The sequence below is a fragment of the Carassius auratus genome, chromosome 49 (assembly GCF_003368295.1).
Source record: "Carassius auratus strain Wakin chromosome 49, ASM336829v1, whole genome shotgun sequence".
NCBI classification, from domain to species: Eukaryota; Metazoa; Chordata; class Actinopteri; order Cypriniformes; family Cyprinidae; genus Carassius; species Carassius auratus.
In genome coordinates, this window is record NC_039291.1 from 1824621 (window position 1) to 1842366 (window position 17746).

The 17746-nt window shown below is 36.1% G+C and overlaps 1 protein-coding gene across 1 annotated transcript in view; it reads right to left on the reverse strand.

Annotated features, from left to right (window-relative positions):
• The window catches only part of LOC113066023 (contactin-associated protein-like 2), a 314922-nt gene that overhangs the window by 67361 nt on the left and 229815 nt on the right, over positions 1-17746 (reverse strand). Inside the window, exons 14-15 of the mRNA XM_026237587.1 lie at positions 3606-3762; positions 618-745 (exon numbers count right to left, since the gene is read on the reverse strand). Of these exons, the coding sequence (XP_026093372.1) occupies positions 618-745; positions 3606-3762 (285 nt within the window). The remainder of the gene's footprint in view (positions 1-617; positions 746-3605; positions 3763-17746) is intronic.

The window sequence follows — 17746 nt, forward strand, 5'->3', positions numbered from 1 at the left end:
TCATCATTTTTATGAAGATGTGGCAAGCTGGCTGTTGACACCAATTTTTAAAAATGAGTGGCATTAAAAATGAGTGGCATGGGCCCTCTGTGGGATGTAATGATGATTGAAAAGCTCTGATTGCCGATCACAACTTCAGATCGGTTAAGCTGGAGACATCTGTGACCCTTTCCTCGTCCTCTTTCATAGTGCTGCAGACAATGGGCTTACCTTTAAAAATGCTAAACATCTATTTAAAGAAGATGCCATTAAAACAAATCCTTCGGCAATTCAGATTATTACAACATATTTCAACAGCGGAAGGATTTTAATTGCAAGGCCACCATGTGAAGACATAAAAGATTCATATCCTGGTACACAGTAACTACCAGGCGAAGAAATCTGCTTTCATAAATTGCAAAGGACAAAAAAAAACAAAACAAAATTATAATAAAAAAATAAACAGCAGTGCATGCTCAGAATAATATGCAAACAACATTTAGCTGTTTACTTAATTTAATAAAGCATTAAAACCACATAATTAGTTGTCCATGTTCAGCTGTTTGTTTATTAAATCCACAAGCTGTATTCGTGTGAGCCGAAGCCAGTATTATTTAAGGAGAAAGAAATAGACTCACGGTCTCCATAGCAACGGAGAGGTCCCACGGTCAGCTTGGCCTCGGAGCCGGGTCGATTTGTGTCCCCAACAGCCACTTGGCTGACCGGTAAGTGGTCTTTATAAACCAGAAGCCCGGAATCGTCCCTCCTACCAAACAATATAATTCATAATAAACTATGATGTAAAAAAAATTAACATTTCCTTTTTTCTGCATCCTAGTACTTAACCTTAAGAATCTTACCCCTCCTTGTTGACAAGATCTAATAAACTCATTAAAGCTTTAATACGCAAAATATTTGCTTTCTTTCAAAAGCAGCCATCTGACATTGACGACTGGCTGTTTAATTACAGCAATACAATTTGTTTAATCAGTGGAAAAACTCACTCCACATATTTTGCTAAATTAGTAAACATTAGTGAACACACACATACATAAATCTGACAGGTACATGCACTATACATCTATCACGGTGCCAATGCATCTGCAAATGTCATTTAAAAAACAATTATGTATCGCAAACCAGTGGAGAAAAAACAAAACACCATCAACAATGTGGTTGGGAATGAAACATGCTGCTTTGAAATCCAGTTTCCAAATTTGTATCCATTATGCATGGTGGTTCAGTTTGCTTGGGGTTTATGACAAGAGGCGAGGGCATCACAATAACCCGCTGTCCATCTGTGCATGGGCCATTAACACATATTACTGTGTGTTCAGCTAAACCAGCAACGGAAGCAGCAAAATTCTCTCTTTCCAACAGTCTAGCTATATAACTATTTACAAAATGTATCAAAAATATGATGATGATTAAGAAATCCATCAGGAAAACCCAAATTCTAATATGCTAATAAGATACAGCTCACTGACTGAGGCTATGTTTACCTTAAGAATATAGTATTAAAAGATAATTTCCAAGCTCTTAGCATAATGGAACCTGTGCAAACAAACACAATGTACATTATACACCCACAAGCACGCAGTTACCCAGGGGCACATAAAGTCTGTTTGGTTATTACTTTCTACCAATCCATCCAATACACTTCCTGTGGAGTGCCAATGCTTTCAAATGCCTGATGGTCTATAGCTGTTCCAAAGCCAAGTAAGCTGCCTTCTAAGGGGCCATTCACACAGAATGTGTTAAAGAATGAATTTAAAAATGCAAGACGCAGGAGTGTCGAACCATAGTTTTAGATTGCAGTGTCATATGAGAGATGCACACATTTCACCAAACAATAGAAAAACAGTAGAAAAGAAGTCCAGTGGAATGAAAAAACACATTCTGTGTAAACGGCCCTTAAGACTGCAACCTGTCATGGATCCTTTGATTTGAAATGCTCTACATACTGCAGGTATCACCAACTCCACATGCCACATAAATAGTGTTTGGCAGAAGAGAACACATTCAGAAGAGAACATTTCAATACAGTCTGACATTAACATGTTGCTAAGTTAATGGTGCAATACTCTGATATGCATTAAAATGTACAGGACAAGCAAACTCTGTGACAATTTTTAATTACACTGAACTATTTTGTTCAAGGCTTTTCCACATGAATGATTCAGTACTACATGTGAGCACTAATTGAATAACTGGTCTAGTTAATTCCTGCCCTAATGTACAGTTAATGTATAGTTAATATAGATAGATTATATGCGGTTTTGTCATTTTCTGTATTGCTTTAATCCATTTTTATCTCAGTTTTTGTTTTAGTAATTTTAGTACTTCAGTGTAAGCTTATTTCAGTTAGCTGCCAAGTTTTAATATTAGTATTTTAGTTATTTTCAACTTTAAATTATTGAAAAAGTTTCAGGTAAGGGGGATGTCTAATGCCAATGCCAATGCGGACTTATTTACACTGCTAAAGAGATGGATTCTCATGCTAAACATGACCAAAGTCAAAAAAAAAAAAAAAAAAAGTTATGGAAATACTTTTTCTTTTCTTTTTTTTGGACTTTGGTCCTGTTTGACTTCACTAAAGTTTTTGTTCCTGTTTTATTTATGTCGATGTCACAGTTTGCAGACTCTTTAGCTCCGCCCACGGCACGCCTCCAGGAGCTCGACTCTTTTCGAAGAGAAGCGGTAAAGTTGTTTCTGACTTTTATAAATCTGATCAAACTAAAGATTCTTCTGAGATATGAAGGATGCAGTACTACTCTATGGGCACTCAAGATTAACAAGAGATTGGCAGAATCTGTGTGTGTTAGGTTCACTTTAACAACAAACAATGGTTACATCTGTAGAGCTTGGGACTTTGCACATTCTTGGGATGCCATCAGCCAATCAGTTGTCGATATGTTATTATGCTGCAGATGCACAGTATTTAGTTATATATGACATATATTTTACTGCAGGTGATTGGCTCAAAATATAATTGTGCTCTGATCCAAGGAACAATGGTAATGGTAATATTAACAGACTTTCTCTCTTCTTCTCTTGGCAAATGTAAGATTGAGATTGGTGACTAACGGTGGATTGTTTATCTCTCTGTTCTTTAACAGCTGACTGGCATTAACAGCTACTGTGTAAAGAGCCATTAGAACGGATGTAAATTAATGTGTCTCAAAGCAATACATACACACATGGATTACAGACAATTCTATCAGGGTGTCTGATGAATGACCTTGTTCCCCTCCTCTGCAATCTCCCCCACAGCTCTCTTTAGTAATAATGCCACCAAACACACTAGCCAGAGCTTTTGTTGATGGGAATATCAGGGTTCGGCTCTACTTAAACTTCTTTATCAGTACAATCTGTTTGCCATTTGCACAAGTGCTGAGGTCGAGACAACTGCGTCACGAAGCAGACATGTTATTTAATGAATAGTCAGAGACAATAAGGCAGATGCGAACATGATATGCTTGTCTCTCTTTAAGTTTGATAGGCGGACTGAGAAGGTCAGTAACTCAGAAATAGAAACTGAGTCCAAAGCTCATAGTCTCTTAGCTACTGGCTTTGCTGATCACCATGGAAACAGCATATTGCTACTCAAATAATGTGTGGCTTACCACTGCTTCTGGTCGGCGTCACAGTTGCAGTAGTATTTGGAGTCAGTGCAGTTGCGCTCAATGCCACATGCGCATTTCTGAATGCCCGGCACAGAGCCGCCCCAGTAAAAGTGCTTCTCGTTACCGCGGCCGACCCACCATGTGTAAGGCGTCCCATCTGCAGACACATAAGAAAGGCAAAGCACACCATTTATAGTGATTATTCATTTTAACATATGTGAAATATAATGTGTTAATGTTCTATCTATCTATCCATCCATCCATCCATCCAACCAACCAACATTCCATCCATTTATCATTCATTTTAACATATCAACTATTAAATATTACAGTAAGTGAAACATAATGTTAATGAGATATATATCTATCTATCCATCCATCCATTTGTCATTTCATTGTTCCCCGTCCAACATTGCATCCATCCATTCCAAATGAATTCCAAGAAAAGTCTGTCCATGGGTGACTCTTATTATTAAACTATAACTGCATGTAAGAGGGACTGCAGATTTTTCAAATGCTAACATGACTAAACAAACAAACACTTTTAGATCCAGCACAACCAGCACAGAATTAAATCAGTTTAAATACAAAAGGATGAACTGTAAACATGGTCAAACAAGCCTTTTGAGTCAAGGATATTCTTGTTTAAATAGATCTATTTTGTGCTTAAAAGGCTGCTATATGCATAAATAGCACACACCAAAAATGCAACCATCCTTTTTCCAAATCTACCACATTTACATACATTATACATATACACGTATGCATTCAGCAGATGCTTGTATCCAAAATGAATTTTAAATTTTTTAGAACTTTTAGCATTCTATAGATATATTTCTCATGTCTGTGAAGCCATAGAGTTTTAGTTCATTTATGACACACAGGTAAATTAAACAGGTACCAAGCCTGCAGAAATACTATCCTGTTTGGTTTCATTCTTTTACAGCGCACAACGTTTTGTTGTTATTGTGGATGTACACAAACAAATGCATACCCTTATCAGATTCAACCAATGTGATTATTTTTGTCTGTATGACCAATAATGAGTATTTTAAATGCAAGTGATCACACAGGTGCCTCCAAGTTAACTGTCATGCAGTATATGCATGCTGCTATTCAGCTTCTACACTCTGTTTCTGCACTCCACACAAACACTTGAAAATAGGCACATTTAGTATAGACATTATAGGCTATACATGTAACATTTTAAGATGGCCCCCCAAAATTTAAAATCTGAATACGCCACTGCTGCAAAATGAACCCATGACCTTGTCATTGTTATCGCCATGCTCTACTGTATGAACACCACCACAGCTACAGAATCTATCACAGGACTGGATCTCTGAACAGCTGTTTGACGGCTGCTTATAACACGCAGAAAACAGTAATTACAGTGCTTAAGATCTGAACAGTACTTTACGGTCTGTGTGTAAAGACACAACACGCTCAAAAGGATTAACACTTGGCTCTTTGGGAGCATGCATATAGCTCTAGGGGCTGCTGGACTGCCATTCTCAAGCACTGATGTGCATGCAAATGCCCACATCTGCATACACAGAAGGAAGCAAGACAATCCAAACATAGTGTAGAGAGCTGGCAAGTGCACTAGATGCATACACACACACAAGCTTGTGACTACAGCACACACACACACACACACATACCGTATGCATGCGCACACGCACAGGCTGAAACCAAACCTCACAAGCATCCACTGTCTCTCAAAGTTTCCCCAATTTACTTCATAAACCTGCAGAGAGATGAATTGCAGATGGATGCCGCAACTATTTGAAAATCATTAAAACTTCACAATTATTGAGTTCAGCAGATGACACACTGTTGGCTACTGTACTCATATACAGGATGCAAGAGCCTAATTACTTAAAACAAGCTTGATTCCACCAGGTAGCTCCAGGGGAAATACAGTTAAAATGTTCTCTGTGATAGAACTCTGTGCAAATGTTTGGTGTGTGACTACAGTAAATCTTAAAGGGTTAGTTCACCCAGATAGCTAAATTATGTCATTAATAACTTACCCTCATGTTGTTTCAAACCCATAAGACCCCCGTTTATCTTCGGAACACAGTTTAAGATATTTTAGATTTAGTCCGAGAGCTCTCAGTTCCTCCATTGAAGCTGTGTGTACGGTATACTGTCCATGTCCAGAAAGGTAAGAAAAACATCATCAAAAAATGATGTCAACAAATTCTAACTGACCCTCTGATGTCACATGGACTACTTTGATGATGTTTTTCTTACCTTTCTGGACATGGACAGTATACCGTACACACAGTTTCAATGGAGGGACTGAGAGCTCTCGGACTAAATCTAAAATATCTTAAACTGTGTTCCAAAGATAAACGGAGGTCTTATGGGTTTGGAACAACATGAGGGTAAGTTATTTATTAGATAATTTTGCTATCTGGGTGAACTAACCCTTTAGGCTTTACATTAAAGTAAAAAAAAAAATGCGTTGCTGTTGCAGCGTAAATCATGTCAACAAAATTATTAATGAAAATTTTTTGTTGAAAAAGGGTTCTGGTTCTGGATATTTAAAATAGTATTTATTCCAACTAAAACACACTGTTGATAAAATATATGAGGAGGAAAGGATATTAAGAAACAATACAAGTACAATACAATACAATACAGTCTTCTATAAAATAAAAAAAGAGTATTAAACAAGCTCTAAAACAAAGTTAATAACATTCTTTAAAGCTGCAACTTCTGAAAAGTTTAATAAAATGTATATCAACATATACTAAATAATATATGCTATTACAGACTCATGTTGAATCCTGTTTATGCTATTACATTTTTAATACTATGTTCAGAACATCTCAAAATGAAAATCTGGTCAAAGTTTTGTCTTTTTTAACAATTTGACATCTTTTCATTGACTGAGATAAATTTTTGCACAAATAATATGCCATTTCATTACAAATTAATTTATATGACAAATATGATTAAAAAAAAATGTAATATTGTAATATGGATATTAAAATAAATTGTAAATTGTAATTATTTAAAAAAAGAAGTGTTTAAAAAAGCTCTTAAAAACATTTCAACTTATTTTTGTTGACAAAAAATGCCACTTCATTCTAAATTAATATCTATTGCATGAAGAAACACTTAAAAAAAACTTTTAATAACTAAACATTTTTGTACAAACAAAAACAAAAATAGGTGCAAAATAAATAAATAAATACTGTGGGATAAATTTATGATACTGATTTACCCCTTGTCTCCACAGATTTTAACGAAACTATGCCAAAAAGAGCAAACAATAAAATGTATGCACAGTTTGAGCAGACAGTCCCATCAGCTCAAAGACGTTTATCTCCACCACACTTAATTAGTAGCAAAGACTCCTGCTATTCCACTTTGAAGCCGGGAATAAAGACCTACGCATTTTAGTCTCAGCAGACAGAGCTGACAGATACAGGAGGGACCCACACATGATGACTGCAGGCAGGAAGCCAAGCTCCCAGAGTGGCTGAAGAGATGCCAAGCAGCAGCCAGACAGAGAGAACAAGTATGAATGACAAGAAAAATGAACAAACACCAGAAGAAAAAAATAACATCATTGCGATGATGGACAGACATTATGACAGATGGTGATTGGTCTCTGACACACACCATAAAGCTGGTGCTCATGAAATGCTGTTGAACCAGGAATGCTGGGCTGGATGCAGGTGCATAAAAAAAACATGGCCAAAAGATACACTTATGCATGTCTCACCTGGCCTTCTGGGGGTCTGTGGTGATTTTCAGTATGAAGTCTACGCTCATTGAACTCTAGGGCCAATAAGCTCCACTAGTATTATTTGCATGGACTGCTTCCTGTTTCCCTCACCTCAGCTCACACCAGGCTCCATCAATCACTCCATTCTAAACACTGGCTAATCTAAGGAGCTCTTTTTGTGCTCCAGCTGGGTTCTGAAACTGAGTTGATCATCCATTTGTAACCCAATTCCAATGATCGTTAAACAGGTGAAAACAAGAGTGACAACTCCAGATTCTCTGGAAAATCGACAGGCTCAGTAACTATAAAGATATCACCCTTTTATAAAGGTTAATCTCCAATTACATTATTGTAACAAAATACACACACACACACACAATTTATTTGGTGAAATTATAAAAAATGACTGTCACTTTTGGTCAAATTAATGTGTCCTTGCTAAATAAAGGTATTAGTTTATTTTAAAAGGCATTCTATTATTTATTTAAGAAAAAAAATCTTACTGATCCCAAATTTTTGAACATTTGTTTTGCAAGTTCAGTTGTGAAAACTCCACATAGAGTTTGTCATCATACCTTGTCAAACATCACTATTTTCCTGGGCAGCAACAATTAAAATATATGATAGTTTCTTTTTGTAGCCAAGACTTTATGCTATCTGTTTATGCTGAAAATGACTTTCAAAAGCCAACTGACCCTGTGAAAATAATTATTGGATTAAAAAGTGTGAAAACTATTCCCTATGTAGCACCTCCTACAGTCTATGTTTGATATTCATCTGGATCAAACCCAGTTTGAATATTCCCTTTCACTTTCTCCATAACAATAAACTGAAGGTTAATTAGATTTTTGTAACAAATGAAACAAAGAAAAAGAAACTAACCACCAACAACAACAGCCGTTTAGGGAAAACACTAAAAGAATTGGATTCGTTTGCTAGATTCATACTGTATTTGCATGCGTATGGCTCCCCAATGAGCCCGATGTGCCTTGAGAGCCATGTTATAAATGAAACGTCAACATTTCCAACACCCCCCCCCCCCCAAACAACAGAATTCTGGCACCAATATTTCAATCCCTCTCCTAAAAATCGATCAGCAAGACACAAATCTAATTTTATATTGTTTCCAGTTCTTCTTGCCTGGGACCCACATTACACCATCCCTTTCGAATTTGCAGCTCTCTGTCACTTCAAAGGACACATCCCTCCATCTCTATCAGTCCTGTCTCCTCTAAGGTCCCCTTTTGCCTCGTCCCATTTTATCTAAGTGATGTAAAAAAGAGTGACGTCTTTCTTCCACTCTTTCATGTGAGAAGGAAAGCCCTGCCACCACATGTAAATGCTGGGAACTTGGCTCAACACATCAGGATCTTGAATGACATTTTAATTTTCCTGTCTGGGAGATCACAGTGGCGAGAGCCAGCTCTTTTGAGCCAGAATGGCTGTTCATGTTGCTGTCCATCATGGAACGCCTGTCTGCCTTTTTTCCCGCAGCCTTCCCGGGGGAAAGTCTGATACGATAGCCAGGAAGAAGAGCTCATCAGACCAACCTAAATTGGGAGAGCACTGCCTTCCTCCTGGAAAAAAAAGAGGCAGCCCCCAGATTGAAACCTGGCACTGATCGAAAATTCATCTCATCATCAGTCTGGCTGAGGAGCTACTCTCTGGAGGACATGGAAGGCTCTTTTCACAAGTTGGGCAGATTACTGTTGCATAATGATTCGCTGACAGTACAACCCACTGTGTAGAATGAACACCCGTGGGAGCCTGGTATTGATCGACACTCTCTCTTTCCTTAAACAGAGAACGGTTTGATAAATGGGCCTTATCGAGCTCATCTGTTACAGTAGGTACGAGGAGACACACACTGATGGATGCTTTTCAAAGAAATGTATGGGAATTAGTTGAGAACAGACTGAAATGCTTGTGTCTCTGGAGACTAAATTTGCACAAAACATCATCATAATGTGTGCAGGGTGATACTGACAAAAACCATCTTGAGATGGAGAGAGACGTGGCCTAGTGAGTTATACAGTTCCAGTGGGAAACATCTGTCCCAAGTTTCATCTAGATCCAAACCCCAACTCTATTAAATGTAGATTGTTCTGTCTTTAGTATGAGGGGAAGAAGCAATAAACATGACAAAGTCAACAGGTAAACTCTAACTAAAAATCCATTATGACAGGGAGAGTTCACCCAAAAATGAAAATTCTGTCATTATTTATTTACTCCTCATGTCATTCCAAATTTGTATGACTTACTTTCTTCTGTGAAAAGTCAATGGACATTTTCATATTTCTGGGGTTCTCAGAAGTGAACATTGCCAAAGTTAGTTAATTTTCTATAGTGCTGAACAGAAACTACATCAAATATAATTACATTCTCATTTGTGCTAACTTCCAGTAGCATAACAAAAAATCCACAATGGATTTTTTATGACTTTCAAAAAGAGAAAAATAGAAAATGATAAGATTGATTGTGTTGGGGGAAAAAGAGAAGGATTGAAGAGTAGGAGTGTTAACTGCAATAAAAAAAGAATTAAAAAACTTTTACAAGATTTATGATGCTAATTACTGTGGAAATGCATTATCACAGTCCATGGGCTCCATTTGGGCTGTTTTGGACCCCAATGACTTTCATTGTATGGACTCAAAATATATATTTTTTCCACAGAAAACAGAAAGTTATTCATGTTTGGAACAACACAATTTGGGGTATGAATAACAGTTACCATCCATACTCAGAAAGTCATTAAGGTATCAGTTAGCATGTGATTTGCTATCATTTGCAAGCACATTTCTGCCAAATATTCCTCAGTCTCCCTGTTTGTTCCCAGTCTACCCTGAGGTCTTTCTCTTCCTTCTCACTTTTATCACAGGAGTGAGATGCTGTTCTGTCAGACAAAACTCCCTTAACAATATCTTTATTGATCGACCTGGCAATCTGGCGCCGTTTCTATTTGACTTTGTATGGCTTTAAAGCGAGACCAGAGAGTGATTTACACTCTAGCAGTTTGCACTAGCCAAGCCTCTCTCCCTTCTCAGTCTAAAGCAGGTAATTGGACATCCGGAGACAGGTAATGCAGAAGATATGGCATCATTAGCTTCCTTGTTTCCCTCTAGATAAAACAAAATATCCAGCCATCTCCAGTAGTCATTAAAAGAATCCTCCAGGCTGATGGCAGGCAGGAGATAACAGGCCAAAACATGTTTCACGACTGCCAAGCAGAGGTGGGAAGGGTCACTGGTCCAAACTCTACAATCATGTGCTGTGTAAATTTAGAGAGGTGAAGATACAGTGATTTTTGCATGTTTCTTCATCTATGGGAACTTTTTTGTTTATCTGTCTGCTGACATTGTCCAATTTCTAAAATTACATTTTGTTTTGGCAAAATGACATTAAAACTTTTTTTTTTTATGGCAAACCATTCTTTTTTGTCTTGCTAATCCTATTTACAGTGAAGTAAATATTTACACACTTTTTGCATAATTTGACAGCGTTACAGCTAAATTGAAAATTGCTGTCTAATTGGTAAAAAAGTACACTAACCTTTGAAAAGAGTGCATTGGGGCAAAATAGCTTAGCAAGATGAAAATGCTACCATAATTGAGTAATATTTGAAAATATAAATACTGTTCAAAAGATTTGGGTAAAATAGGTATTTTATGCTCACAAAGGCTTCATTCATAATACATATATAATATTTGTAAATTAGAATACAGTGAAGCTCATCTTGTTCAAAATGAATAGTATTTTTCTCAAAGATATCATAAAATGTATAATTTTCCCCTGAATTATTGAAGTTTCAGAGGATTTAAGGTGAAAGTTCCTTTGCAGGCAGATTTTTTTTCTATAATGGAGATATAAATATCTCCAGCACTGCATTTAATGGTTTTGGAATTCCATTAGCACTTTGCGCCCTTTAGCCAAGAGAAAAAGTTTCTGTCTGACTCTCCACTGCTAAAAAAAATTGCCCTAACATGTGCAATGTATTATATGGCTGAATTACATTTCACTGAAGAGGAGCATGATCACAGGAAATCAAAGGTCACAAAAAATAATAACAGAAGAATACAAAATATTATTTTCTAAAATGCCACATTTAAATAAGTGTATGGTTTTCGTTACATCTTTTGGTGTTTGTGCAATCAAAAGTTCTGGCATTTACTTTGAAGCCTATCATATTGTTTTATTTTTTTATCGTTGAATAACTTCTTCTTTTTACACATAATTTTTTTTTTACTTAATGAAATACCATAGAAATTCATCTTGCAGTCTTACTGGCCTTTCACACCAATTTATATTCCCTTATAAGTATTCAAAGTCCAGTGATCCAGTTCTGTTTCAGTTCAATAGCCAAGGCCTCATGCACATCTGAATAATTACATAGTCCCTTCAGTTGGCTGGTGAAATAAAACAGTGAGCTGAAATGTTGTCGTAAATGAAAACAAAATGAAAAAAATAAATGAACATTTATAAAATTTCAATTAATTGTGCCTTGGTAATTGCCCTTTTCACCTGAAAAGGACACAACAAATTTTCACTCAGGTTTCAGTATAATTTGCAGCTGAGTGTGAGTACGTCATGGCAGAATCATCATCCATTGGACAGGCTGACTCTCTTGACGCTAAGTGCATCAAAATCACTGATTGGACAGATTGTTGTCGTAGGTCATATTAATCAGCTCTGTTGTGTTGAATGCTAATGACTGGGTAACATGAAGAATGAGATTACATGGTGACGTGGCCCCCAGTTTGAATGAGTCTAGTGGTATTAAAACTTTAAAGGGATCGTTCACTCAAAAATAAAAATTGGCAGTAAGTTGCTGTCTTTGAATCATTAGTTAAGTTTCCATCACCCTGTCATTTAACAGATAGAGAGTCTTGAGGTTTGTTGTGCATTGATAAGGTGGAATATGGCCTGGGGGGGAAACCCGTTCTTGTGTCTGGATGTTTAAGTGCTTAGTAGCGCTGACCAGAGGACAATAGTATAAAAGGGCATGGGTCCAGAGTGGTTTTTACCAACCCTTTTGGAGGTTAGGCAGGGGGGCGCCAATAACCCTTTCAGCAGTCCTGACTATCCGTTGTAGTCTCCTTTCTCCTGATGATTTGGTAGCTATGCCAAACCAAACAGTTATAGATGAACACAGAACAGATTCAATGACAGACAAGTAGAACTGTGTGAACAACTCCTGCACCAGGTTGAACTTCCTCAGCTGGATAAGAAAATACAACCTGCTCCACCAAGAGGATCTAACAAGGGTCTAGCGATGTCCTTCAGGTAGGCCAAGACTCTCAAATGTATTTGTGACCACAAACTTGAGAGCGACAGGTCTCATTTAAAATTTTTACAGGTCTGTAATCTGTAATCATAAAGTCCAGTGATTTGGGGTTCTTTAGGGACCGGAAGGATAGTGGTGCATTTAAACCAGATATCTGTTGAAGATTTCTTTGAAATGGTGGCAACTTGGTCAGCACAGGCTTTTAGACAGGCAGGAAACCCCATCTGGGCCTGAAGCTTTCCTAGTCGGCTGTTTTCTGCAGTAATCAACAGTAAAATACATTCAGATTGTCAGCCAGTTTTTGATTCTCCACAGACTGCAGGGCTGGTGTCTTGTACTTGTTAATGCCCCTCAGGCCTGTCCAAACTGTCACAGGGTCGTTGGCTGAAAACTGTTTTTCCAGCATTTTTTTAGCCACTCTGATCTCTTTTTTAAGCCTGGTCAGGTTATACAACATTTTATCCCCACTTCTGTAAGAATCCTTGTTGGCATGAATATGATTTTGAGCTCTGGTTCATTAGTCCTTCTTTTTACAGTCCTTATTAAAGGTTTACCTGATTTCAGTTTCTGCGTGTAGGTCGGTATAATGTACCCAAACAATGATCAGAGAGCCCCAATCCTGCCCATTGACAGAGTGATATGCATCCTTTATTGTGGTGTATCAGTGGTCCAATATATTACTGTCTCTGGTGTAACATGTAACAGGCTGTCTGTATTTTGGCAGTGCACAGGAGAGATTTGCTTTATTAAAATCCCCAAGAATGAAGAATGACTGCGACCCTAAACAGCAGGCATCCACTTCCGAAAACAAGACCAGATTTATTGTGTTTCGTCTGCTGGCTCTGAGACAAAAGAACTTTATAATATATAAAATATTTTTATATTCAGTGGCTTCTATTACTTTTCTCAGTGAAATTTACTGTTTATCAGGAAGTGATGATTTTGTTTTCTTTGACTCGTTGGATGGAAACTTGGCTTATTCGCAAACCGTTTATGTGATATTCCAATTTTGCGCACAAGTTAAATTTACAACTTTGTATGGTAACCCAGCTAGTGACTCATTTTTTCAACTGATTAGTTCAAAAACACATATTAATTCAGAAACGAAGCAGGTGACTGTCTTTCACAAACAAAATAAGTAATTGTCTTTATGAGCTAGTCAGTTCATCATTCATTTAATATAATTGTTCAAAATCATTGACTGATTCAGGAATGAAGCAAGTTGACTGTCTTTATGAGCTAGTCATTGAATCAATCACTCGACTGAACTGATGGATTTATTCAGGAAAGACAAAAATACTACTTTAAAGGGAATATGAAATAGATAATTCTGCTGTACTATGTTTGGAACTATTTTCACGGGTTTTTTAAAAAAAAACACAAAGTAACAGGCAACTTTCATTCTCGTAAAAGAAAATTAAAAAGCACCCAGTAGTATACAACTATACAACTTCCAACTTAATTTCCAAAGAATGTTTTGGTTTCCTGTTCTATAAACATTTAGTGCAAGGATTCAGACGTACTTAAACATTCACATATACCGCTTTTAAATATGATTATATGGTGTGTGTGTGTTTGTCCTTTTTGTACCTCAACAGCCTCTGTTCAGAGCTTTTATTGGATGGATAACAAGACCATGCATCTTTTATGTTTCACAAAAACAACAACAACAACAACAACAACAACAATGAAAATAAACAACAACAAAAATCATACAGATTCGGAAAGACATGAGGGTGAGAAAATGACAACAGGATTTTAATTTCTGGGTGAACCTTGGTGAATCTTTTTAAATAGAACTGGCAGTGGGGAAGGAAAGAACACCAGACACAGGCCAAGTCAGTAAAAACGACAATAAATGATTCACAATAAATTTATGATAAAGGTAAACAGGGAGACCTCAGATTCAGTACTTTTGCCATAATACCTGTCAGGCCACAAATCACAGAAAAGCCCAGGAACATAACAGTACGAGGAACATTCTTTATTTGTTGAACAAATACAAAAGCCCCAGAGCAATATCTAGGCTTGAACATAAGGTCAGACCTTCTTTCACAAGTATTTATTTTGTGTTGAAAGTACAATTATGGATAGTTCAATGAAGGACCTTTAACACCAATGGAAGCTTTCTATGTAACAAAAGGTTCTTTATAATGAGAAAAGGTCCTTCATATTATTAAAATATTTTTCACACTAAGAAAAAATTGATCTTTTAAGAACTAAAAATAGAAAGGATCTTTGGGGAACCCAAAACTTTTATTTACAGTATAAGAACATGCAGTGCAGCTCAAACAACAGTAGATCTTCTCATAATTACACAATGCTCAGACCATCCTCTCTCATGAACCTGAGTTTTTTTTCTTTTAGGATGATAGATTCCTTAAAGCTTTAAGATATCGTCAAGCGTTTTCATATGGATGAAGGGTGCAACATCACTGGGAAGCAGCCAGATTGGATGCAGCATCCATAAATTTCTCCCTGGCAATCAAATACTCCAGTCAGATGACAACCCTGCAAGGAACTCACCATCTCTGAGCCATCAGAAATTTAAAAGTGCCTTCTGCAGGTCAAACTTGTCTATGCAAGCAAACCAATCAACAGAAAGCAGATTCCCTGAAGATAAAGGATGACTAAACCAATCGAAAACTGTCAGCACATCGTCCTCTACTGACCAAAACTCTTCGCCGTCTTGGACTCTGAAATGTAGTTTGCCCTTGGCCAAAAAGAAAACTATCTGAAGAAGAAAACAGAATGATGGTAGACTATGGTTTGGGATTGGCGTAGACTGCAGTAAACTTTGGTAGCTTTCTCTACAAATCAATATCTGAGGCAGAATCATCCAGAAAACAAGAGTGAGTGATGTGGGAAAAAAAGATAAAAGATCAAAATTCTGCTCCTTTTTTTCATGAACTCAACTGAAACAAATAAACGCATAGGAAGAGGCAGGACAGATAGTGCCTTCTAAAAACATCACTTGGAAGCTCTTCATACCAGTTCTGCATGTCACAACCCTCTACATAGGTCCTAAAAAACAGGACATCACAGCCACAGCAGTTTCCAGAAACATTTCTTTGGATTTAAACTCATTTAAAACATGACTGAAAAGCAGCGTTGTTATAAACAACTAAAACTTAAACTATGAAAAAAGTTAATAAAAAATTAACTAATTTGTTTTTATTTAAAAAAGAAATAATAAATACATTAAATATTATTAATAAGAAAAACTATGAAAAGTACAAATGTTGCTAAATGAAATAATTTTAAGTACTAAAATTACTGAAACTAATGCCAAAAATAAATAAATAAATAAGCAAATAAATTAGTGGTGGGCCGTTATCGCCGTTAACATGCTGCGTTAACATGAGACTCTTATCGGGCGATAAAAAAAAATATCGCTGTTAATCTATTCTCAAAGTTGGGTTGGGAGCTGGGTCTATACTAGGCGAGAAAATAAATACATACATACATAAAAAAGCACATAAAACATTGCATAAAAAATATTAATAAAATAAATAAAAAGGATAACAGAAATAAAAGCTAATTCAATATATTAATAAATACTAATATAATAGTATCTAAATGAAACAAAATGTAACAGTACAGAAAGCTCAGGTGAACAATCAGTTGACTTATTTTACTGTATTCACTGCCTTGGTCATTCGGCATCACTTACATAAATAAATACGAACATGAAGTAAATAAAATGAGAATAAGAATTATATATATATATAGATAATATTTTGCTGCATATCATTTAGAGAACAGAAGAGCCTTCCTGTTCCTAGTGCACAAATTAATCATTTAATGACTTCACAATAATGCAACAAGGAAATGTAAGGGGGCAGCACCCCTTCCAAAATGAGCCAAGCGTTACTATCTCCATCATTGGTTTTAATAAGTAGAAAGTAACAAGCTGTCCTCATTAGTGGTTTTTCCCTTATGTTGTTGTCTCATACTTCATTATTATTAAAAATTATGCATGCTTTATCTCAGTGTTTTTTAACTGTGTACAGAAGCACTGAACAGCACACTAGATTCCACTACTGAATAGTCTTTGTTGTGCTGGATTCACTCAAAGTCTAGAAAGTAATTGTTTTTAATACAGCAAGTAAATGTAAAATACTGGAAGTAAAAATCAGATATTTTTCAAGAATTCCAAAGAACAACATTTATTTGATATATATATATATATATATATATATATATATATATATATATATATATATATTGTAACATACAGTAAATGTCTTTACTTTACTGTCTTTTTATCAAAATAATTTCTTTAAAAAATATTTATTGCAAACCTTTTTATATTCTTTAGTGTTTTATATGCACAATCATCTAGGTAGTGAGAGTGATTTTGAGAGACTGAAAAAATTATATCAACAACTCCACCAAAGAAACCTCAGGTAAAGCTTCTTGTGATATCAAGTACCTAGAGCTTTTTGAGAGACTCCTTTAATGAAGCCACAGGGTCAAAGAACACTTGTATAATCTAAAGTCATTCTCAACAGGCACTAACACCGCAATGAATCATGCATAGCTTGTTCGTTACTAGTCTCACAGGGGTGCTGAAGTAACCCTTTATGAAGATTTCAACCTACTCCACCCCCGCCCCCAATAGAGTGAAATCTAGAGATCACATGACAACACTTTAACACTCTACATAAAACTATTTATTTAAAAAAATAATAAATTAATTTGTTGAGGAAACCATTTTTATTTGTTAAAATTCATTACTTCCAGCAATGATTAAAGGGATACTTTAACCAAAAATTTATGATCATGTCAACGCTTCCTCACCCTCATGTTGTTCCAAACCTGTAAGACTTACATTCTTTTGTAAAACACAAAAAAATATGAATTTAGTTGTTGTTTCTCTATTACAATGAACAACAATGTGCTTTCAAACATAAAAAAGAAAAAAAAAAAAAAAAAAAAAAAAACGCAATAAGCTATGATAAAAAAATGAACCTACCATTTTGATAACATTCTTCAGTTCCAATATTTCGAAGTAAACTTTCATTTGATTGACTTTGATCAAGAAATTTACCTGTTCCCACATGCAAACCTTTATTTAGATGCAGAAGTCTTGTCACTGCAACTTTCAAACTC